Source organism: Rosa rugosa, chromosome 4 (assembly GCF_958449725.1).
Source record: "Rosa rugosa chromosome 4, drRosRugo1.1, whole genome shotgun sequence".
NCBI classification, from domain to species: Eukaryota; Viridiplantae; Streptophyta; class Magnoliopsida; order Rosales; family Rosaceae; genus Rosa; species Rosa rugosa.
In genome coordinates, this window is record NC_084823.1 from 52,242,568 (window position 1) to 52,265,928 (window position 23,361).

The 23,361-nt window shown below is 39.1% G+C and overlaps 1 protein-coding gene and 2 long non-coding RNA genes across 5 annotated transcripts; all 3 read left to right on the forward strand.

The window, feature by feature from the left end:
• The first annotated feature begins 7,294 nt into the window (after positions 1 to 7,294).
• Positions 7,295 to 9,452, forward strand: LOC133743719 (uncharacterized). Its single transcript, XR_009863224.1, has 6 exons — positions 7,295 to 7,547; positions 7,669 to 7,737; positions 7,860 to 7,915; positions 8,034 to 8,119; positions 8,767 to 8,959; positions 9,055 to 9,452. It is a non-coding gene; the product is annotated as an uncharacterized LOC133743719 (long non-coding RNA).
• A 3,454-nt stretch (positions 9,453 to 12,906) lies between these two features.
• LOC133743721 (uncharacterized) lies at positions 12,907 to 17,496 on the forward strand. Of its 3 annotated transcripts, none has more exons than XR_009863230.1 (6): positions 12,907 to 14,003; positions 14,078 to 14,248; positions 14,421 to 14,456; positions 14,522 to 14,602; positions 14,979 to 15,071; positions 17,326 to 17,496. It is a non-coding gene; the product is annotated as an uncharacterized LOC133743721 (long non-coding RNA). The 3 variants fall into 3 exon arrangements; XR_009863229.1 differs by having other exon boundaries at positions 14,120 to 14,248; XR_009863228.1 differs by having other exon boundaries at positions 12,907 to 14,248.
• A 992-nt stretch (positions 17,497 to 18,488) lies between these two features.
• On the forward strand, positions 18,489 to 21,634 carry LOC133745004 (uncharacterized). The gene is made up of 5 exons (XM_062173013.1): positions 18,489 to 18,528; positions 19,213 to 19,326; positions 19,491 to 19,697; positions 20,803 to 20,957; positions 21,386 to 21,634. The coding sequence occupies exons 1-5, from the start codon at positions 18,489 to 18,491 to the stop codon at positions 21,617 to 21,619; spliced, it is 750 nt and encodes a 249-aa protein (XP_062028997.1). The 3' UTR covers positions 21,620 to 21,634.
• Positions 21,635 to 23,361: the final 1,727 nt, after the last annotated feature.

The window sequence follows — 23,361 nt, forward strand, 5'->3', positions numbered from 1 at the left end:
ATTTGTTGGGCTCAAGTGTTGGGTAGTCACTTCGTTAAATTAATACAAAAATGCAAATTTTTATTACAAAAAAATAGAAATTGGAAAATATAATTGTTGGGTCCTGGACTCCTAGTGTTGGGTAGTCGGTTCGTTAAATTGGCAGTGAAATGCAAATAATGTAAGATGAAGCGTTATACCAAACAGTACCAATGAGGTTTCCTGAATTGTTAACGTCATCAATTATATTTGAGTTTGTTATTTTTTTTGTTAAACATTAAATGTAAATATGCATGTGATTATAAGCTAGTGTGGCTATATAGTGATAAAAATACTGTATTGTACGTGTTGATAGAGAATTAGAGATGTAAGAGCAACTCCAACAGCTTCTCTATAATTTTTGTATTATAGGGAAGCAAAAGTCAAAGCTTTAAGCAATTTTTCTTCTTCAACTCCAATAGATTCCCTAGTTTACAGCAATCTCTAAAATCTCCAAATTATTCCTTAAAATTTTAGAGATTGCTGTAAATTTAGGGAATTTTGTTTTCTCTCTCCTCACTTTCCCTAAAATGGAGAAAGTTATAGGGAATCTGTTGGAGCAAAAGAGACTCGTTTTTCCCTAAAATAGAGAAAAACTAAAATATGGGGAAGCTGTTGGAGTTGCTCTAAGGGGCATACTAATTGCCGGTGAGTGATGTTCAATGCTTGATACAATTACAAATACTAATTTTTTGTATTAATCTTTTTTATTTATTTACTAGTTTAGCCTTCTAAAATAGATTTGTACCGGTATATTTTACAAATAGTTTTAACAGACTTCAAACTAGCATCGATGGAGTACTTTTCCGGTACCGATTTCAGGGCCGGCTCCTTTGTGCACGGCTTATGCCGTTCCCAAACCTGGGTGCTTGTATGCGCTGTTTCCTTTTGTTCAGTTTCAATTGAGCCTTGGCCATCATCTGCTTCAACCTAATCTTGGTTGTACTTCGTGAGGGGGGGGGGGGCGGACGTGGATGCGCCATCTAGCTGGGCAGGGACTGTTGACCGACTTCGACCGAGTCGGGAGCGACTGAAATCGGGTTGCATGGAAGGACCTGGCCTGGTGGCGGCGGGGCTGGGTGAGAGATTCATGAGGGGTCATTGTTGGTCCATGATTACATATGATGGGAAGATGTCAGATCGGTGGTCGAGTTCGGGATTTGCCATTGACGCACGAGTGGTCGAAAGGATCTGGATTTGGCGGAGCACTAACCCGATTTCGATTCTGAACCACGTCAAGACTGGTGGCGTCGGTGGTGGTAACCGGGCTAGAGTGAACGGAGCCGGGATGGGTTTTTTCCAGCTAAGGAAGGCAGCGCGGTGGCTGGGGTCGAGGTTCGGGCAGATCTGGGTGCCCAGAGAGAATTTGGGTGCCCAGATGTGGACTTGGGCCTCGTTCTGTTTTGACTACCCACGGTGGGCCTTGTCTTCTGTTTGGATTCGCATTTGGGATCCAAGAGATTTTCTATGGGCTCACTTTTTGGCTGCACTTTGGAATTGGAATTTCGGCTACTTAGGTAGAAGATTGCTCTCTACTCAACGTATTATTTTGCGTAGAGTAGGTAAGGTCAGTCACACTACCGGCAGTTACCTTGATAGAAGGTTACCCTCTATTCGACAGATATCTTTGCGTGGAAGTATGGTTGGCCATACTATTGGTACTGTTTTACATTGCCTGGGCTCTGCCTGGTGCTTCATCAAATGCTTTATAGCATTCCTCATTATTCTTGTTAGGTTTTATTTTCGATGCCTTGTTGCATGTAGTATTGTTTTTATTATGTTTCAATTTGATGTAGTTACTACATCTATAAGTTGTAATCTTTCTTATTATTATTAATAAAGTGGTTGACTATTATCCTCAAAAAAAAAAAAAAAAAAAACTAGCATTTCGCTTTCAAGCACATCTGAAATTTTGAACAACATGAAGATGCTCTATCAAAGTTTGGAAGAACTTCCCCCAGAAATTTTCCTCATTGCAATGCCTCTTGGCCTTCATTTCATTGCATTTCTTTTCTTATATGTACTCAATGCAGGGGGTTCTTTTTGTCTAGAAAAAAAAAAATTTGTTTTGTAGACCATTATTCACAAATCGAAATTTTGATCAAGGTCGTAGTGGTACAATTATCATGTGCCTTCTGAATAAGCTGCTTTGCATATTTTTCTCGAGACAAAAAGAGTCCTTTCTCCTTATACCTGATTTCAATCCCCAAGAAATAAGACAAGGGACCAAGGCTTTCATATCAAATACATCACTCAGCTCAGTGATAACAGATATGATTCCAAGTTTATCTGATCCTATTATAACAATATCATCAAATCCTAACGAACTTTCTATTAACTAATCTATTACAGGTTGTTGTGATGTTGATTGGACTGGAGAAATAAATCAAAGAATGTCTACCACTGGTTTCATTGTGTATCTTAGACATTGTCCAGTTTCATGGCAGTCTAAAAAGCAGGGATCTGTTTCAGGGAGTTCTACTGAAGCTGAATATAGATCACTTACAAATACTGCAGCTGAGATATCTACAAGGAACTATTAATAAGGGTATGTTTTACAAGTATGGAAAGTCTCCAACATTTCCAGCATAAATCAAAGAAGGTCTACCACTGGTTTCATTGTGTATTTTGGACGTAGTAATTCATTCACGCAAATCTTTCTCTTTCTTTTGATGATTGGGCTCACGCAATTCGTTGCAACTTGTAAGAGCCACACAATGAGTTATGTCATACTACCGGGCTTTTAAAGTCATCAACTTCCACATTTCTTGAACGTTATTTCATTCTAGGCTGTAAATTATATCATTGTATCAACTATCAACTTTTCAAGTCATGTTTGGGTCATAGTTTTGTCGCAGATATCTTAGCAAGTTTGGGTCATGAGTTTGGAGAAGATCGTGTTTGGACTAAATCCATGCCTAATGAGGCTTCAGATCTAGAGTCATTTTAATTATTTGACGTTGTAAACTCTAGTTGCCTAAGAGACTTCCACATTTAAGAGCATCTCCAATAGATATGTCAAAATGCTTATGCCAAATTTGAATTTGAAGACTAATGTATCAATTGTCATTTTGACAAAATTCTAGTCAAGTGGATACGTTAAATTTAAATATTATTTTATTATTTATCATAATATTTTATAGGGAAAATTTTGCAAACAGTACACCAAGTAAAAACTATTAATAATTTCCATACATAAAGTTCCAAACGGAGCATTTTGGTACACAGACTCTCGAGCCCGACCCACTATGTAGACACGACATCAATGACGTTGTTAACTTTAATGTCATTATTCATTTGTCGAAGGATAATTTAGTACTTTCACACTCTGGCTCATTTTTTTGGTATTAAAAAAAAAAAAACAAACGTATCTCCTCTGACTCTCTCCACACCCAGAAAGCTCGACCCGGCGACCACCGCATCTCCTCCACTTTCCAAATCCATACCCACCAAACTCAACCCCACTTCTAATCCCACCAAAACCCTATTCTAATCCCAGCCTCATCCTCATCACTGATCACCACCACAATCCCTACGCCCATCCCCATCATTATGTTCCTTAATCCTTATCATTCATCGCACCCTCCACCGCCTCATCTGGGGACTTCGTGCCCAACCGCACCCTCCACCGCCTCATACAGATCTGGTCCGAATCTGTCCGTCTCCGAAAGGCGCGATTCTAAACAGACAACACCAGCCACTCGAAAGACCAGGTGGTAGAGCTGATTCAACAGATGGACCACCACAGCTCCTCTTTTGTGGATTCGCTGGCGAAGATTGCGCGGTTCGCCAAGGAGTTGGAAGAGAACAGGAAATTTCTCGCCAAGTGCAAAGGGTTTGTTACGCTGCTCGTGGAGGCTCTCGGCGGCGGTGGCAATGCCGGCGACTGAGGTCACGGGAGCAACAACATTCGCATTCTCGAGCAAATCGTCAGGATCATTCATTTTCTGATTGGAGAAATCCAAGAGAATGATGAATTGATGAGATTGATGTTGAAGAAGAGCGGTGTCGGCGCCGACGAGGAGATTGCTTGGCTTCTCTACTGCTTGGTGGTGGAGCAAGTCGGGTTCTGGTCGGGAAGGACTGGAAGAGGCGGTGAGAACCCAGAGTTGTTGTTGCTGTAGTAGTTGTTGTTGTTGAACACTGGGATTGGGATTATGGTAATGGGTGTTGATTCAGCAGAGATGAAATGCTGTGGATTGATGATAATGGTTGGAATTGCAGAGGTGATCGGGATTGGGAGAGGGGAAGAGAGATGGGTGCCCATGTCCATAGTGAGAGAGAGAGAGAAAGTCGGGTGCTCAGAGTAAAAAACTGGAAAGACCATATTACCCCTCAAATTAACGGCGTCATTGACGTCGTGTCTACATAGTGGGTCGGGCTCGAGAGTCTGTGTACCAAAATGCTCGGTTTGGAACTTTATGTATGAAAATTATTAGTGGTCTTTACTTGGTGTACTGTTTGCAAAATTTTTCCTATTTTATAATTAAAAAAATCACCTTTTCTCTTTCATCTATATCTTCTTCTCAGTATATTTCTCTTCATCTTCTCCACCTTTTTCTATATATATATATATATATATATATAAATCAAGAACAATAACACATGAAATTCCAACATTATAAATTCCAAAATACCAGAATCCTCAGTTCCTCCAAAATACATTTACAAACAGAGGACGACATAGAACTAGACAAAGCGTTTGGGAGATTATAAACTCATCTCATGAAACCTCTATATCTCCCCAAATAGAGATGGCTATATACTCTCAATCAAACCCTTCGATGTGCATCGCCACCTGTTTGTCCTCGGATCCGGACACAGCCTCTATTGCGCCACGCCGTGGGAGAAAAAAGGCTAACGTTGCTGCTCCCAAACTGCTCATCTTGGATGACAGGGTTTGATGCCCGGCTTGGCGGACACCCACTAAAGAACGGTGGCGATGAAGCCAATTGCTTCATGGATCTCTCACCGTCATTGTCCCCCTTATTGAGAGTTAGTAGTGCATTTGATTTTGGGTGTAGATATTCTTGATTTTGCTTTGGTCTGGATACCGGGTGCGAAGAAGATGAGAAGGAATGAGGGAGAAGAGAGAATAAAAAAAGAAAAGACAGATTACTTCGAGGCTATCAAATTTGACAGACTCCAGAATATGTCTTTTGCCATGTCAGATCTGATACAAGGATTGGAGGATGTAAATTTGTCAAAAGTAGTTGTTGGGCACTCCACATGGCAAAAGACCATTCCACTTGTGATGCTCTAATATAGTCTTTTCGTATAAAGAAAATAAAATAAAAATAAAAATAAAAAACTTGTCAAGTCAAGTCATAACTGGCCATATGCACTGATAAGCTATTTCATGGGCATAGACTGTCTATTGATCATTCTGGAAAAAATGAATGCAAAATTGTCCGAGCGATTTCATGGGCGATCGCCAAAGGCTTGATTGCCCATAAGGACCCAGGCTAGCACATAAATGGTAGGCCCGCACGTGCACGTGCAGAGAAGCAAAAACAAAATTTAATGAAAAAGAAATGTCAATTAGTTGGTTGGTTGACATGACTTTCTCTTTTAATTTAGTCATGAGAATTATTTGTTGGCATTAGGGTTTGGTTGGGTAAGGAGGAAAAAAGAAGAAGTAGCTATCCATTTATACAAGTAGTAATAAGGTAGTTAGTTTCATATGCGCGAAGTTTAACGCTGATTCCTTGAAAGTGATTGTTTCAAACTTCCAATATAGCCTTCATTCGAATTGTGCTAAATTAGCTTCATCAATTCAACATCATGACTGGAAACTTCACTTTCGAATTTGTAAGGCCGCTAAGGGCTCTTGTTCAGTGGCAGATTCAGGATGAAAATTTGGGGTGGGCTAAACTAAGGCTTGCTTAAAAAAAAAAAAATTAAATCAAATCTAAGGCTTGCTTATAAGATTTTTTTTTTTGGCATTAATGATTTGAAAAATTTTAGGACTAAATTTTAGAAGAAATACTAATGGAGAATGTTGTAACTAAAGAAAAAAAAAGGACAACATATATATATATTTTTTTTGAATTGAGCCCGAGGGCAAACAAATATATTTATCATAAGCCAGAATAGGCCGTTACATACCCTTCCGCTGCCATCTAGAGAGACAAGAAGATAGTGGTAGTACCCGGCCATAGTAGTACATAGAAAATAGACTTACTCATTGTACAATCAAATACGTAGACATAACGGGATCCCCATTTGGTACTACGCCGGAGGCGCTAGGAGAAACTAAAAAAATAGAAAGATCCGGTCCTCCCAACCTAACTCATAAACAGTAAATCTAGTCGCTTAGAGACCTCAATTGGTGTATAACTAGAAACACTAAGAATTAAGTCGACAAAGACCAAGACCAAATGCTAAAACTAGATGCACAAAGGTGCTTAGACTGTCCCTGAAACTAGGAAATTATTGGAAACAAAAATGTAAAGTGAACTAAAGAATAAGGCAGGGCCCAAAAATGAGCCCCAACCTAAACTTCAGCCTAGGGGTCGTTAATGGGCAGGGCCTGGCCGGCCTTGCCCAAAATTAATGGGCTCGGGCCGGGCGGGGCAGGGCCACAAGGTATTTTTTTTTATTTTTCGGGCCAGGCAGAGCCGGGCTTCTCTTGAAAATCAAGGCCCAGGGCCTTTTAGGGCCAGGCCGGGCCAAGCTTTTTGGGTGGGCAGGGCCAAGCCCATTATATTTATATATCATATTATTTTGTTAAAAAAAAAAATATAAAAAGCTATGAAAAAATTAAGATATGTTAATGATTGAACAAAATAAAATACAAAATTAAAGGAAAATATGGCCTAATGCAATAATTAGTTCAATATAACTACATAAAAAGATATTAATACAAGAATTGAATGGGCTTTCGGGTAGGCTTATAAGGCCGGGCCGGATGGGCTTTAATGGCCATATAATGGGCCGGGCCTGGGCTTTGAACCCTCCGCCTAGGGCTAGGATTTAGAACCGAAAAATCTAAGGAACCGCACCGAAAAACTAGGTTCGGTTCGGTTCTACAACATATGACACTACATTTTTTTCGGTTCGGTTCCTGGCAATGTATTCTCGGTTCGATTCCGGTTCTTACTTTCAAAACCCCCTTGAAACCGAAATACAGATGTCAGTGTATAATTGGATAATATGACCAAGCTTATTTATGTAAAATAGACCCTTTCTCATGTGATCAGGCACCAAGTTAGTCTTCCAAATGCGATCATAACCTTCCATTTTAATAATCTGATCTCCTATCCATTCGATCAAAACCCTACAACATTATCTCTTCGACCCTTCCCTCAACTCTCACTCTCTCGGTCTCCACTCTCCAACCTAGAAACAGAAACAGAGAAGCCGCAATTGAGCAATCCTTATCATCAAAACCCAGATGAGCGAGACGACCTCCCTCAAAGTCTGGAACCCAGAAACATCGCGTCTTCTATTTGTGTTGGCCATCTGGGATTTGGTTGATGCAGCCCCGTCTGGGATTTGTTTGATGAACCATCTGGGATTTGGTTGATGTAAGCTTTCATTTTTCTTGCTCTACTCTCATCAATCTCCAATTTCAATTATAATAGGATGTTTGTACATCACTCTTTGCCCGTAAAATCTGACCACTCTTTCCTCTTCGTTTGAACCCAGTCCTGCAGTGAGTGCAATCCAATTTCATTCTTGATCAGATTTCCAAATTTCTCCCAACCCAGTTCAAAGGTTTGCCCTTTTCCTCTATTTTTCCAAATTCTCTCGCTCATTGCAGTTTGCAGCTTTCCTCTTTTCCATTCAAAGCTTCAATTCAAATAGTTGGGAATTAACTAAATTTGCTTTCTTTATAGGCTTTACAGGTGATTGAGCAAAACCCAGAGCCCGAGAACAAGCAGAGAGACAAAAGGTTCTTGAATTTTTATGCTTTATGTGTAATGTCTTTGACTCTTTGTGGGAATTTTGTGTTTACTGTTTAAGTTGGAAAAGTTGGTGATATAGGCTGTTCTTGATTTTTTGTGTTATAGTTGGAAAAGTTGGAAAAGTTGGTGATATAGGCTTTACAGGTGATTGAGCAAAACCCAGAACCCGAGAACAAGCAGAGAGACAAAAGGTTCTTGAATTTTTATGCTTTATGTGTAATGTCTTTGACTCTTTGTGGGAATTTTGTGTTTACTATTTAAGTTGGAAAAGTTGGTGATATAGGCTATTCTTGATTTTTTGTGTTATAGTTTCAGAAATCGTAGAGTTTCATTACTGTTATATTTTTTGTGTATACTGTTTACAATGATCAAGCTATAAGCTCTACACTTATTAATCATTCCTGGTAGATTGACTAGATTATGTAGGTATGAAGTACTAAGCAAACTTAATATGTCCTAATTTATTATCACCACACTAGTTTGGCCATAATAAAGTAAGACATTAATTTAATAGGTCCCTATATTTGTTTACTTTGGTCACACATACACATTACTTTGGAGTGTTAAATTAATCTATGTTGCCTATTCCAAAAAGTATAGGCTTGTTGCTGGTGAAAGTTGGTAGCATAGGCTTGAGTTGACTCACTGTATTTTCGGCTTTGAAGAAAATTGGGAACTTATGTGGGTAGGTTACGTGTGGTTTGGGGTATGAATTGTGGTCTAATTTGGTGGCTGGTTAAGTAATCTTGTGTGAAAGGTCTGAATTGTATTGTATATTTGACTATTTGTATTGCATCTGTTTTGGTAATTTAGATGGGAATTGAATTGCATATGTCAGGAAATATTGAAGTTGTACATACACTTTCTACCTTGGAGATCTACTTCCATGTTTGAAGCATCTGCTAGCTCCTCTGACCCATCCGTTTCCAATTCTGAACCATCCGCTTGCAATGAAATTGTGGTTGCAGTCAACCAAGAAGAAAAAGCAGAAAAAATGATTCAATTCACTCAATAATCAAGGCTGCATAAAGGTCTGAACATTTTTGCTTCATTGAAGTTCTTTTTTTTTTTAAATTATCCTAATACCATTAATTGCACATTTGTAATTTTCTATAATTCTATGTAGATTTAGTATTGACTGAAGGCTGAAGCCTTGTTGCATTGAGGAAGAGGAAGCTATGCTGGAAATATGTTTGCAGTTGTGCACTTTGATGAAATATTGAATTATTGATGGACTATTTCAATTTTAGGTTATTTGTTTCAGTTTGAGACTTTGAATTGCTCAGTTTCAGACTTTCAGTATTTTAGTTTGCTGCAAATTGATGCACCTGCATTGTTCAAATTGGACAGTCTATTGTTTGTTTTTATTTGCTGCAGTTTGCTGGAAATGTGTATTATTGCAGACTTGCAACTTTGCATTGTTCTGTAATTCTGCTATTTTGCAGTTCTGCAGTTTGCAGACTTTGAGTTTGTAGTTGTATTGCTGGAAATTGCTTGAGTGTTGAGTGTTTGATAGTTTGCAGACTTTGAGTTTGTAGTTGTATTGCTGGAAATTGCTTGAGTGTTGAGTGTTTGACGTGTTTGATAGTTTAATGCTTTCATCAGTTTCATCTTTCATGCTTTGATAGTTTGGGAGTTTGCAGGAAATTGCTAATTTGCTATGTTGATGTTGATTGTTGAATATGTAGATTGTAGATAATGTTGAGTTTGAATGAGTGAATAGACTGTGCAATATTGAATCATTTGAATGTATGTATGGAAATCAGGAAAAATGAAAACTGGAACTAGAAACGGCTAAAAAGCAGTGTTTCTATATGGAAAAACCGAGGAACCGAGTTTGGAACCGAAAAACCGAGAAACCGATATTGGAAGTGAATTGAGATTGGAACCGAAAAACCGAGGAACCGACCTGAGCATGGTCAGTTCGGTTCTATTTCGGTTCTTGATGCAAAAAACAGCAAATTCGAACCGATAAGCACTGGTCGGTTCCGGTTCCGGGTTGAGTACTTGAAACTGCAAAACTGACCCGAGGCCAGCCCTACCTCCGCCCTAGCCCTGCCTCGTGCCCAATGGGCAGGGCCGAGATGGGCTTTACTGCGGGCCGGGCGGGCTCCCGTGGGCTTTTAGGCCCGCGGGTCAAATGATGACCTCTACTTAAGCTCATAATGGGCCCACAGCCAGTGCCTAAGCCAAGAAGGTCAAATCAAAAGGTGGGTCGTACCCAGCCCTCCCTGCCGAGATCAACCTCGCTGCGCCTTCATCCCCGTCTCCACCACTGTTGTCGGACAAAAAAGACGTCGTTGCCGTCTGACCCCTGGCGAGGACCGCCACCAATTGCCATCCCTATCCCACACCAGACCACACCCTGAGCTTTGCGTCAAAATTCAAACCAGCAATCCGATCACCGCTGTCAACCAGTCGAACAGCATCCGATCCATTCCATCTAACACGACCCACCAACTTCCGACCGTCACCAGACACTGCTACGCCCCGACAGAGCCTTGAGTCTACTCCGATCCCAGTCTGCAGCCACGACTCAGCTACTCCTTTCAATCGAGAGAGAGGAGTAGGTACATCCCCCGATCTCCTCTTCCGAACCTGAAACACGGCATCAAAAACGAATTACCCGTCCGGCAGCACCCACCGTGCGTTGGCTAGGCCAGAGGCCGTCACCATTGTCGGGGCGTAGCTGGACAGGCACTAGTGCAATCAACGGCGTCTAGAGCGAGAGAGTATTCTCTACGGTTTCTAGGGAGAGATTTTACTACTTTTGAATGTATGTAGAACAATATGGGAAAAGAGGGAAAAATAAAACAAGCAAAATTTTCCTTTAAGAGAAGAAAGTTCTAAGAAATACTAATAGAAAATGTTGTAACAAAAGAAGAAGAAAAAAGGCACAAAAAAAAAAAACAAGAACAAAATAAAGAAAGGGGAAGGAAATGGGGAAATGGCAAAGCAAATAGGCACGAGGGATTGAGGGAATTTGAACCAATGTCAAAGCTTGAGGGAGGGCAAAATAACTCATCATTTTGCCAGCAGAACCAACATCACATTCATGATATGTTACACACTTATACTATCTAAAATATTCCATAAGCTTTCAGTTGGGCCAAATCAGTCTTTTACGGTGCACATTTAACGTCGGAATGTGTTTATTCGGGTCATTCACGGCGTGCATCTTATGTGTGCCGTAAATTTAGTTATCTATTTACGGCATGCACAAATATATATGCCGTAAATGAGTTATTTTATTAGTGTTTTATGACTTATTTTTCTAGCATGCCGTAAATAAGTTATAAAATATTAAATTTTATCTTCTTTTTTTTCGAAGTATTCTTATTTTTTATTGCAAAAAGGAAAAGCGAAAAAGAGATCCCTCCATTCTGATTTCAAATCGAATCCCCAAACAAGAGCCCTGTTCATGTCTTAAAACCCACGCATTTGATTTTTTCGACGACCTCTGTTCTTTCTGAAACCTTTCTCCGTCCACGAAAGATTGGCGTCCGATTCAAGCATTTCCTTCCTCAAATGAGTATCGTCGGATCTTGTATCTCACTTGCAGCGATTCGTGCATAGCTCATGTTTGGCTCCCAAAATCAGTCTGGTACAAACTGTCTCTTTTGAATGCGCGAGCGTGCCAGCACCGTGGGGTGCAGTCGTCGGGGGAGTCCCTTGACCTGACTTCTTTCAAACGATGTGGACGAGGAGAGCACCAACCTCGTCACAAGGTTCTTTTCTATGCCTTCCGGAAAATGACTTTTTACCTTACTGGTAAGGGCTTTGGTTGTGGTCTCTTGCGTTCACCGAATCGATACTTAGTGTTGTAGATTAAGCAGAGCAATCACTGGGAAGTTGGGAGAAGCACGGGGTTTGCTAAAGCGTGACTTTAGCTTCGCTGGGTTGCGAGGGCGTTACCCTTGCTTCGCTGGTTGAGATAGTCTCGGTGGCAGTGGTACTGGCAGTCGGCTCCTGGGGAGACTGGGACTGGAAGTACGGTCGCCGGGTTGGTCTGGTGGCGCTGACAGTCGGCTCTTGAAGAGACTGGGACTGGAGCGTGGTCACCGGGTTGGTTTGCTCCGGGGAGGCTTTGATAATCGTAGAGATTAATTGGAGAGAGTTGTTTTTTTCTGTATCGTCTTTAGCCTCTATATATAGGCTGCTTGTAGATTCACTTTCCAAATGGGAATGAAATACTATATTTTAGGCCACAGTTATTGGCCTTGAATCAAATCAAAACTCCTAAGTCTTGATAGCTATCGTAGACAATAATTAATAATTATCCTCTGTCACCGCTGGAATATAGGCAAGGTTACTTGCCTCTGAGAACAATTTCTGGGCATGCACGTCTTCCATATATATATTAATATATCTTCGCGAGGACTTCAAACTGCTCGCATCCATGAACCTCTAATTGCACGGGAAGTATGATTGTTTGTTTAATATCGGCAGTGAAGGATGTCCACCATGCCAAGGAGTACGTCCTTCCTTAATTGGCCCACCACTAAGCAATCATATATACATGATATATATTAATTCCTTTGATTCCTTAGTCAATAAGAGCTCCTGGCCTCCTGCTTTCACGTCCCCCTTAATTGCATGGGAATCTAGATTCCTTCCTCAATCTTCCTAATTGATAAAGCCATGACACCAAGACTCCTTGCTGATCTTTTGCCAAATATGTCCATTAGAATCCTAGCCAAACATAATCATGAGGCCATCTTTAATGCAAAGATCTTCCATATATTCCATCTTCGTAACCAAGTAAACCACTATTAATTATCAAATATCTTGATTATTAATAGTAAACCGATAAGATCACGATTTGCCTTATGATTACTTGGTCTTCAAGTAGGCTTTACTTAGCCTCTAAACAATATATTCCGAGCTTATCGAAAATAAATAACTTGGGCCACGGATATTAGCCCGGATTTCTTCGAGTCTCTCTCGTCGGGAAAAAATGTTATTTTGGGTTCAAACAGCTCGACCTCCATGGCCATCAGAGGCGTCGATTTCAAGTGTTCAGTACCTTTCTTCTTGCTCCGCCTAGGTTTACTGTGCCAGGTTTCTGATTTTGAATTGTGATATTTTTTGCTTTGCAAGGTACGATGGATTCTTCTTGTCGATGAATTATGAAAATTTAGTTTTGGTTTCTTCAATTTCTTCTTGAAGATGATTGAAAAGTTGCAATTTTACTATTGTACTTTATTGCTTTACAATTGGGATTGATTTGGCTCGGTAGTTCTTTAATGATTGGGACTCCTTTTCATGTGCTTATTGTTTTCCTTATGGCAAAGTTTGAAATTTTTTTGGAATAAAATTAGGTTATTTTCTTCAAAGTATTTGTGTCTTGTTCTAGATACTGAGAAAGTTGGAAATATTTACGACTGAACTTGTTGATTGTTCTTCAGTGGGACTCTTGCATCTTCTATTTTTGGTGGTTCTTTCTTTGTCCAACTTATGATGTGTTCCTGTATTCAGTGTTGGCAATTGTGGTTTTTATGTTATAATAAATTTGGTACAGTTTTGAATAGTTTTTATCATAAAACAATCTGCTATCTGGCAATTGTGTCTGTTTTGTATATATCTTTCTACCCGACCTGATGACACTAAGGAAATTAAAGCAAGACTTACTACCTGGCCTAATGACACTGAGGAAAAAGTAAATTGGCATCTTACATTTTACTCTCATGTTCTTTATACAAGTTATCTTAGGTTGTTCCCTAAACTAGACTCCATTTTGTCTCAAGTGCTGAATGATAAAGAAAAGAAGAGGAAATTAGGTAAGCCTCTTCTGGATCTAAGTACTTTATGAGTTTTCCCTAAACTAGATGATTAATATTCTAGAGGGATGGTGTTAAACCTTGCTATGAGGTATTATATCTGGAGATGAGTTGTTCTCATATACCAATGCAACTTTTTTTTCTCTGTCTCTCTTGAAGGAGATTGTTGATTGGTTTCTGGTGACTATTTTTGAAGAGAACCATAATCTAGTATCACTCAAATTTGAAAACTTACTTTAATTTGGCTATTTGTTTTGTTTCAGGGAGTAGCTTAAGTCAGTCATCTTCCATCCAGGTAAATTTTGGCTATACTGTGCAATTTTCCATGGTTTTCGATGTCCAGATTATATTCAACTTTTTGATCAATAGTTTTTGTATCTCCTTTTATATTTTGCTTTTGCAAATTGACAGGATAACTGGAGGGGAATTCCTACTAAATTGAATAGCATCCCACACTCTAGAGACATCAGGAACTATTTTTATGATGATGTACTGCAAGCCACCAAAAGATCTATAAATGATGGAGGAATTCGATTAAAGGTTTGCTTTTGTTTCTACTTAAGATGCATAAGTGATATATGTGTGTGTGTGTGTGTGTAAGTCTGCATTTCTACACTAGGATATTGTGTGTACATCTCTTTGTCAAGTCATGTGGTTATTCATGTAATGGGGCTGGATTAATTTGGCTTCATGTGTCATTCCATATTGGCAGGTGGAAATTAATATTCCAGAGCTGAACCCAGAAATGGTAAGGGACCTTTGCCTTAATTTTCCTAAACTTGTTTGGAGTTAACTATATCTTATGATGGACAGGATGTTTATCGAATAGGTACCTTAATGGAACTTGTTCGAACTCTAGCTCTTTCATTTGCTGATGATGGGAAATCTGTCAAGGTATTTTGATCCTGGTTGCTCTTACTTAGACTAGTGCTTAATGATCATGTGAACTTTGCCTGGCATCCAAAATTTTCATTGTCGGGTTTGTGTGTTCAAGTCTCTATGGGGGAAGGTGCCCTTGCTGGAATGCCATTGCAGCTTGCTGGGACTCGACAGGCCCCTTGTTATTTTCTTATGAATTGAATGATTTGAGCTACCAAGTTAAATTTTTGTTGTGATGGTCTTTCAATGATATCCTTTATTTTCAAATTATCATCTTGAATTCAGATGTATGATGTGTGCTGCCTGGCATTTTTTGAATACAACTGGTTCTTTTATCTTATATATTTTGTTTATTTACTTGTTTATATGGGTGCTGAATGTATGATTCCAGGCAATAGAGTTGGTGCTCCATGGCAGGCAACATGATCTCATCAAGCTTGGCACTCAAAAGGGTGGGATATGCAAAAAATATGGGATCAACAAGGTGTGTATTCCTAAATTTACTTTCTTATATCTCCAAACTTTTGTCAAAAAAAAAAAAAAAAAAGAGGAGAAAATAAGAAACATTTACATAATTTTGCATCCTTTATGCCTTCTGGAGCATTCTATGTAATTGTCATGTGTGAGCCTTTGATTTAAGCTTCATCTTTAACGCAGAGTGTCTATTTGAACTCAATTAGCTGGGACTAGGGAAACTGGAATTAGTTAATCTGGGTAATCATAGTTTAGGTGTTCTGCAGCTTCTGCAACCTAGCTAGCTACTAGCTGAACAACTAGGGTGTTGGACTTAACATCTCTTGATTTGATATGCTAGAGATTGATACGAAATGTTTCAGCCTTTTCTGATCTTCTAATATTGTGTGCATGAGAAATTTGAAAAACTGCGGAGATGTCTCAAACACTCCTTAAAGGTGTGTAACGTGATATAAATCATGTCCTAGTGTTTGGACCCAAAATGAGCATTTTGGCCTGACAAGGCGTGTCTTGGAGAAATTGAGCCAAAGTCAGTGGCTCAAGCTATATATTGTTGACAAGTTCGAAATATATTATTTAGAGGCTAAATAAAGCCTACTATGGAAGATTATGCGAGCTGCAAGAAAAGGAAATGATGGAAGCATGGAAATGAAAAGTCAACTTTAGCACATTTTCCTACTTCGGCTAGGAGAAACCGAGCTAAACAAGGAAGGAGGGATGGAAGACTGACCAAATGAACTCGAAATGAGCTGAAACTTTGCAGATCCATTCTAGACATCCCAAGAATCATTTCTTATGAAGAGTTCCAGAGCTAGTTTTGAGTGTAAGGCCTTCAAAAAATCAGTCCAATTTTCTGCAGAAGCAAAACTGGAAAACTGGACCTGTAAGAGGTCCAGCAGCATTTCCGGCCCAACCACATGGAAATAAATTCTGAAATTTTACCACAATAATCTAAATTCATGGTGGATCATTTCATATGAATAAATCGAAGGTTGAATCTGAGTTGTTAGTGGAGATAAAAATTGAAGGATAAGGGAGCAGAAAATGACTTAAACCTAACAAATTCCATTAAGTGTTTAAGTATTCAAACCTAACATTCCATTCATGTTTAAGTGCTAAAACCTAACCCATTATGAGTTGTTTAAGGCCAAATAGTGTTGCTTGGTAGCCTATATATAGAGGCTACAACAAGTATCAAAGGCAACAACACAATTCAACAAACATCTCTAAGATGATCTAAGTTCTCTCTAGAGCAACCTCTCTAAGAGCAACTCCTCTCCTTCTCTTTCTCTTATCGGTGATCACACTCCTAGTCCTAGTCTTCTCAGAAGCCGACTTTCAGTGCCACCAAACCCTCTGTCAACATGCTTCGGTCCTAGTCTCCTCGGGAGCCGACTGTAGTGCCGCGACCAAAAGAATGACAACAACAACACAATTCAACAAACATCTCTAAAATGATCTAAGTTCTCTCTAGAGCAACCTCTCTAAGAGCAACTCCTCTCCTTCTCTTTCTCTTACCGGTGATCACACTCCTAGTCCTAGTCTTCTCAGAAGCCGACTTTCAGTGCCACCAAACCCTCTGTCATCGTACTTCGGTCCTAGTCTCCTCGGGAGCCGATTGTAGTACCACGACCACAACGGTTACGGAACCAGCCAAGCAAGGGTAACGCCCTCGCAAACCAGTCAAGCTAAAGTCACGCTTTAGCAAGTTCTCTCTACTTCCCAGTGGTTCTCGCTCTGCTCGATCTACAACATCGAGTATCGATTGTGATTTTCAAGAAGCTCAGCAAAAGTCCTCACCACGAGGCATAAAGAATCCCACGACGAGGTTGGTGCTCTCCAATCGCTTGATAGAAGTCAGGTCAAGGGACACCCCCAACGACCGCACCCGAATGGTGCTAGCACGCCCGCGCAGAAAAGAGACTGTTGACCAGCTGCAACAAAAACTGGAGCCAAACACCTAGTGATTGCTTTTTTCTCATTATGTTTTTTTTTTTAATTCTTTGCAATATAACTGTGTAGCTTGGTGTTTTTATTTGTGGTTGAATTATTTCTTAGATCTGGGGAAGTAAGAGTTTTTTTTTATAAATTTTTTTTTTTATATATATATGGGGAAGGTAGAGAGTTGCTCATGTGGATTAAAGTTTTGTATCTTCTAAATTCACCTTGAAAGTGGGGTTATTTGTTTTGACTTTTATGGATGATTCTTTTGGACTGATTGAAGGGCCAACTTCACTAATGATTGTCATTGCTTGTCTATGTAGGCTCTATGATGTATGACTTCTTTATAGAAAATGGTTGGCATGTGGCACCATATCAAGCTATAATCAGATCCTTCAAATACTTATGTAATCAATTTGTAGACAATTCTAATCTAGCTAGCATGCTCTATATTTGAAAACTAGTTATACTATGATTTTGTAATATGAAGTTATTTAATTGATATCATTTACTACATGAGTGCTGTTCTTTACTATGCTTGAATGAAAGGGTTTAATTGAAAGTATTGTCTATTACACTACTACAAAAATTGAATCAGATGACGCCTCTCACATGACGCATCATATTTTTCCGTTATCTAATTAAATTTTATTTTTTCGGACGTCGTTTCTACAAAATCTGTCGTCTGATATGGACTTATGAATTAGTTCAGAAGGCGTTTAAGGACAAAACCGTTGTGTGACGCTTAAAAAATTGAGCGGCAAGTTTCCCACCATGTAAGTAGTGCCAAACTCCATATCAAACTCCAAATTTCCTCTCAACATGTATTAATCATACGACGAAAAATAATAAAACTGTGGTCTGATCAATATGTTTGGCTGAAAGAGGGAGATTTCCCATCACCATTTTTCTCTACCTCCCAAAGAGGGAAGTCAAATTGATTGGAGACAAATCCCAAATTTAAAATGACTGTATTCAGACCACATTTTTATAAAATTCTGTCGTGTGAGTCTTTGTCCAAATTGATATAGCCAGACTTGAAGCCCTGACACTTGAGCAAAACAATAACAAAAATATCCACAGCTCCTCAATCTCTTGACAGCGCCTCACTCTCTCTCTTGACACAGACCCATAACCAAAACCCACAACTATCAGTGCCTCCTCACTCCAACCATATCTCTTTGTTCTCGATGGTGTCGAAATTCATCAGATCTAAAACCTAGACCTCTCTCCTCTGTCCTCTCCCCGACAACCAAACCAGTTTCCGCCTCATAGAATTGATGGTGAATTCATCCCATCACTCTCTCTTCAAAACAAACCGGAGAGAGGCCTACATTGGAAACCCTATCTTCTCCAATTCTTCGAGTCCTCTTTCTCTTACATAATCCAAGGCGGCCTCTCTATATATGTTTGCAGAAGAACCCGAAGCTCGAGCTCCTTCGACCCCATGAATGGGTCAAGAAGATCGAGTCGGTGCCTAGCATAGATGACGAAGAACCCCATCGCAACTGATTCTCTCCCGAAAGGTAAATGTCCCCAATTGAATCTCTGTTAGAGTTGGATCTCGAGATACTTCGCATCTGTGGTAACCTCTCTGTTATTTCTTATTTCCATGTTGCCATTATTGGCAGTTGTCTCTCCTCTCCTCTCTCATGCTCATCGATTGTGTTGATCTTTGATTGTAATTTGGTTACTGCGCGAATTTATGTGGATTTCGTACCATATTGATTCGCTTTTCTTTTTGGGCTCAAGAACTAATTTTGATTCGCTTTTCTTTCTGGGTATTCAGGATTTCATAAGAGAAGGACCTTCCCCAAATGGGTCTCTCAGATGCGCCCCAGAAATGGTTTCAGCTCAAATCCTCAAATAGACATCCACTCAGTGCTCTGTCTTTTCATGGCGGTCTGTTTATTCATTCTTCTCTTGTTATATGTTTTTCTTGTTCCATTTGCTCAGGTTTTGTGAAATTTGCTTGACTAATTAGTTTCATTAATTATTTGATTGGTTGCTTAGAAGCATAGGTCTGCTTTCTCATGCATCATCAACTGTGTTTGTTATCTGTTGTTGTGTTCATCAATCAGATTTAGCTATAGATGAGACCAATTCTAGAATAACATAATGAATTGTTGCTGGTTTGGGTCAATCTTGGAACTGTCTGATGTTTCTGCCTATATATTTTTGTGGGTAATTTGGTATTTGTGCTTCTGCAGCAGTTCATGGTTGTATACTAGAATTACTGAACAAGAAACTTGAAAACCAGAAATGGGTATCACGTAGAGGCAATGTGTTGAGCTCCTTCACAACTAAAGCTGCTTCTTTGGAAGGTAAGGCTTTCTCTACCTTCTTGGAGCAAACCCAGCAGCTTTAGCTACTTCTAGATTAAACCCAGTTTCCAAAATTGCACAATTCAGCTTTAGCTACTTCTGCAAATCAATGAGGCTTTGGGAGAGGTCATTTAGAGCATGTATGTGAAGATTTTCAATGACAGACATTAAAAAAGATGTCCTTATCAGATATATTGATTTTTCATCTCAGGTTTCATTTCTCCTTTTGGAACAAGTACGGTTTAAGGCAGCTGATGCCGGAGACTGGAAGCTGTGGAAGTATGTGGACGAAGCTCAGTTTGGGCCTGGGCCGCCCATCAATTCGGTGTTTGTTAGGGAAAAATTAGTGAATGCAGATCAAAATTTACAAGGTTTGCTTATATCACTCACACTTCAGCATTAGAAATATCTTTTTTCGATTTTAGGAAGCTCACTAGTTTTCGTTTCAGTTAGATATATTCGAATATAAAGTTGTTTGATTTTAGCATCATCGTATTCATCTGCTTTCTCACGAACTAGTTTATCAATCACAGCATAGACTGGTAAATCTTCACCATTATATCGAAAAGTGATAGATTCACTAAGAGGAAAAGATATTTCACCTATTGATGGTACATCCAGAACATAACCGATAGTAAACTTACCGTGAGTAGACTCAGTAGTGTAAGCGTACTTGATTAGTAAGTGCAATACAGCTAAAACTATCAGATCACACTGATTACATCTTAAGTATGGCTCTTTGAAAATTAATCCAGCTATTATCAACCCAGGATAAGGTCTAATGCAATACTCACGTTCGATACTAAAAAGTAAACTGTAGTATAATGCCATTATTTGATTCCGGGTCATTACAAGTGTAATGCATAAGAGAAATCCCCCTCTTTAAATCACGCATACAAGATTTGAATTCTTCGCATTTAGAATTGTATGCGGCGCTAATATTATCTTCATCTATTCTACCATTATGTATACATAATGGATAAGCATATCTCCTATAAGTTATAAGTATACATTGATTCCTCTGTTCCCACAGTTTCTTCTTAGAACTACTAATTTTCTTTGGTATTCTATCATTCAAGATTTGTTGAAGATAATCAATTGGAAGTGGTCTATCAAAGTAATGAGGAACTGTATGCCCAACCAGCAGATTACGAGTAATATAAAAGTTAATTAAAGTTAAAGGATTAACTAAAACTTCTATTAAAGTCTAGCTTTCCGCATGGATTCGATAATATGTTTTATACTAGAGAAAAAATATAGGAAACAAATGTATTTTTAGACTTGGATGAAAATGTTTTAGCAATGTATTAACAAGAGGATTTTTTGTCGTTGAACAAAGCGGTGGTTTTATGTCTGGAAGATTAGGCAAGTCCTGTACTTAATATAAATCGAAGGCTGTAGGAGAAATAAAAAAATGGTGAAAAATATGCTGTTTTGGTAAGATATGTGGGACTTATGTTAAATGTACACATGCAGAGACGTGTAAGTGGATGTCGGTCGAAAGCTGTCTAAGCTGGCTTCAGGAAGTGAAACCAAGATGTGAGCGTGTGGGGCCTTTGATAGTTGTTGGGCTTCCAAATGAATTTGCACAAACAAGAGAGTTGCAGATCCCATCGACCTTACCTTACCAGGTTTGCCTACTGCATTTCTAGATGGATTGAGTATGCTTTAATAAGCTTCAAGGATGGATGTACATGGAAGCATTCATAAGGAACCTTGTAATAATCCGGATGTTATTAGAATTGCTTAGAATGGCCTATGTTTACCTTTCCTCTTTTTATATGTAATTAAAACCCACTCACCAGCTATTGAACTTGAGGGAACCGTTTGGTGAACTGTCCTGGCTTATTTCATTCTCCTTGATTAGATGCGTTTTGACCTTCAATATCTGATTTAACAGCTCTACTGAGAAAATAAGTTTGCGAATTTGATGACCATGGTGTTCAAGTACTGGTTCTGTTGTTTTATTTTACTGCACAATTTTTATCAAGCATTACAGATTCATATCTTTGTTTGTGGTCTTATAGAATTAAGGAGTAAAAATTTATTTTCAATTCAGGAGTACCCTCCTGGTGTTGTGCTTGTACCTATGGCAAGCAGGACAGGAAAACCTTTTCGTACAACAAACCTGGTTGTTTTTGCACCTAAAAATGTTCCAAATGATTCTGAAAAGAATGGTTTTATCGCGTGTGGAGATGCGTTGATAGTGGATCTTGGGTGTCAGTCTAAATTCCATGAAGAGGTATGGCATGTTAGTTTGCTCTGCTGCGCCTGGAAAATGGTTTATTTTTAGCCATCTTTTACCAGGTCTCTTGTAAAAGAATTAGTGTTTACAGATTTTATTGTGATAGTAGGTTTTGCTAAGACTGGAACCAGCTTTATTTTTCATCTGTTACAATTTCAACAGTCTGTACAGAGTGCTTACCAGTTTAGTTCTTAATCAAGGTTCTAAAAATCGCTAGGCGCTAGTCGGGCGGTGGTCAGGGGACTAGCGCCCAGGGGTCTAGGCGGTGCCTAGGCGGTTTAATTTTTTAAATTTTAATTTTATTTTTATAATATTTATTTATATAATTATAAACGTATAAAGACTTTTTTTTTTTTTTAGAAAGACAACATAAAGTCATTGGTCAACCCAAAATAAAAAATTAAAACTCTAGCTAATTATGGTTGGTAAAAAATATATATATAATTTTTTTATTTATGTTAAGCTTGTCAAAATGGAGCAGCTCGTGGCTCCTTACTAACCAAAGATTCAATCTATCTTTCTTAACCAACTGCTTCACACCTCTTCGTGTTGCATCACACCTCTTCGTGTCCCAGTATTTCCTCGTTCTTCCCTGCCATTCGCACAAGCCCTGACTTCATTCTCAGTAACTCACTCCCCCCATATTTTAATCCAAACCAAATATATCAAGAAAGCCTCTAATTATAGGAAAGATCAGTGCGACGATTCGTCAGATTAACAAAATCAGTGCAGAGAGAGAAAGAAAGAGATTGATTATTCGAGGAGAGAGAGAGGTACTGTCAAGGAGAGAGAAGGATTTTCAGAGTTAGATTGGCAGCCTATTGAAAGAGAGAGGCGGCGAGAGTTGAGGAGAGAGACATGGGTTAGCTGGCCCGCCTAGCCGCCAGCCCGCCCAGAACGCCTAGGCGCCCGTCAAGCTCTTCTAGGTCTCCGCTTAAATTCAAATACGATTTTTTGAGCGACTAGGCCTTAATCGGGGCGGTCATCTACCTTCGAGCGCCTAGACGCCGCCTCGAGCGCCTAGACGCCGCCTAGAGCCTTTTTTAGAACACTGTTCTTAATATAGATCGTTTTTCTTTCTGTATTATCAGCTCAGATTTTTTGCACCAACAGTGTCTGGAGACTCGGGTGACTAACAATATGATACCCGAACTTATAAAGTTATCAATATGATACCCAAACTCAATTTTTCGTATCTCCGTCATATCCAGAGTCATTTTCCGTCACAGAGCCGTCAAATTTGACCACGTGCAACGCACATGACTTAGTAACGGAGGGCAAAAAAGACTTTTTCAACTAATATCAGCCCTAAACTCGATCAAATCCCCAAATTCTTCCAAAATAACAACACTCGAACAAAAAAATGAGGGCTAAATACTGGTTACTACCATGTGGTCTAGGTCCAAAATCAATTCAGTTCCTGGACTTCTAATTTTATCAAAAACACCTCTGCAGTTTCAATTTTGATCTAATAGGTCCAATCTGTTAGTCTTCCGATAATTGAGTCATTTAACTTGTTGACTTGACTAATATATGGCCTATGTTTTATGATGTGGTGTTGAGGTGGTATACATAGTCAATTTAGGAGTGGGTCTCACTATTAGAAATCCATCAAATAAAAAGTTTTTCATCAACCCATATCAGAATATTAACGAATTGGACCTATTAGATCAAAATTGAAAGTACAGGGGTGTTTTTGATGAAATTAGAAGTCCAGGGACTGAATTGATTTTGGACCTAAACCACAGGGTAGTAACCAGTATTTAGCCCAAAAAATGACCAAACTCATT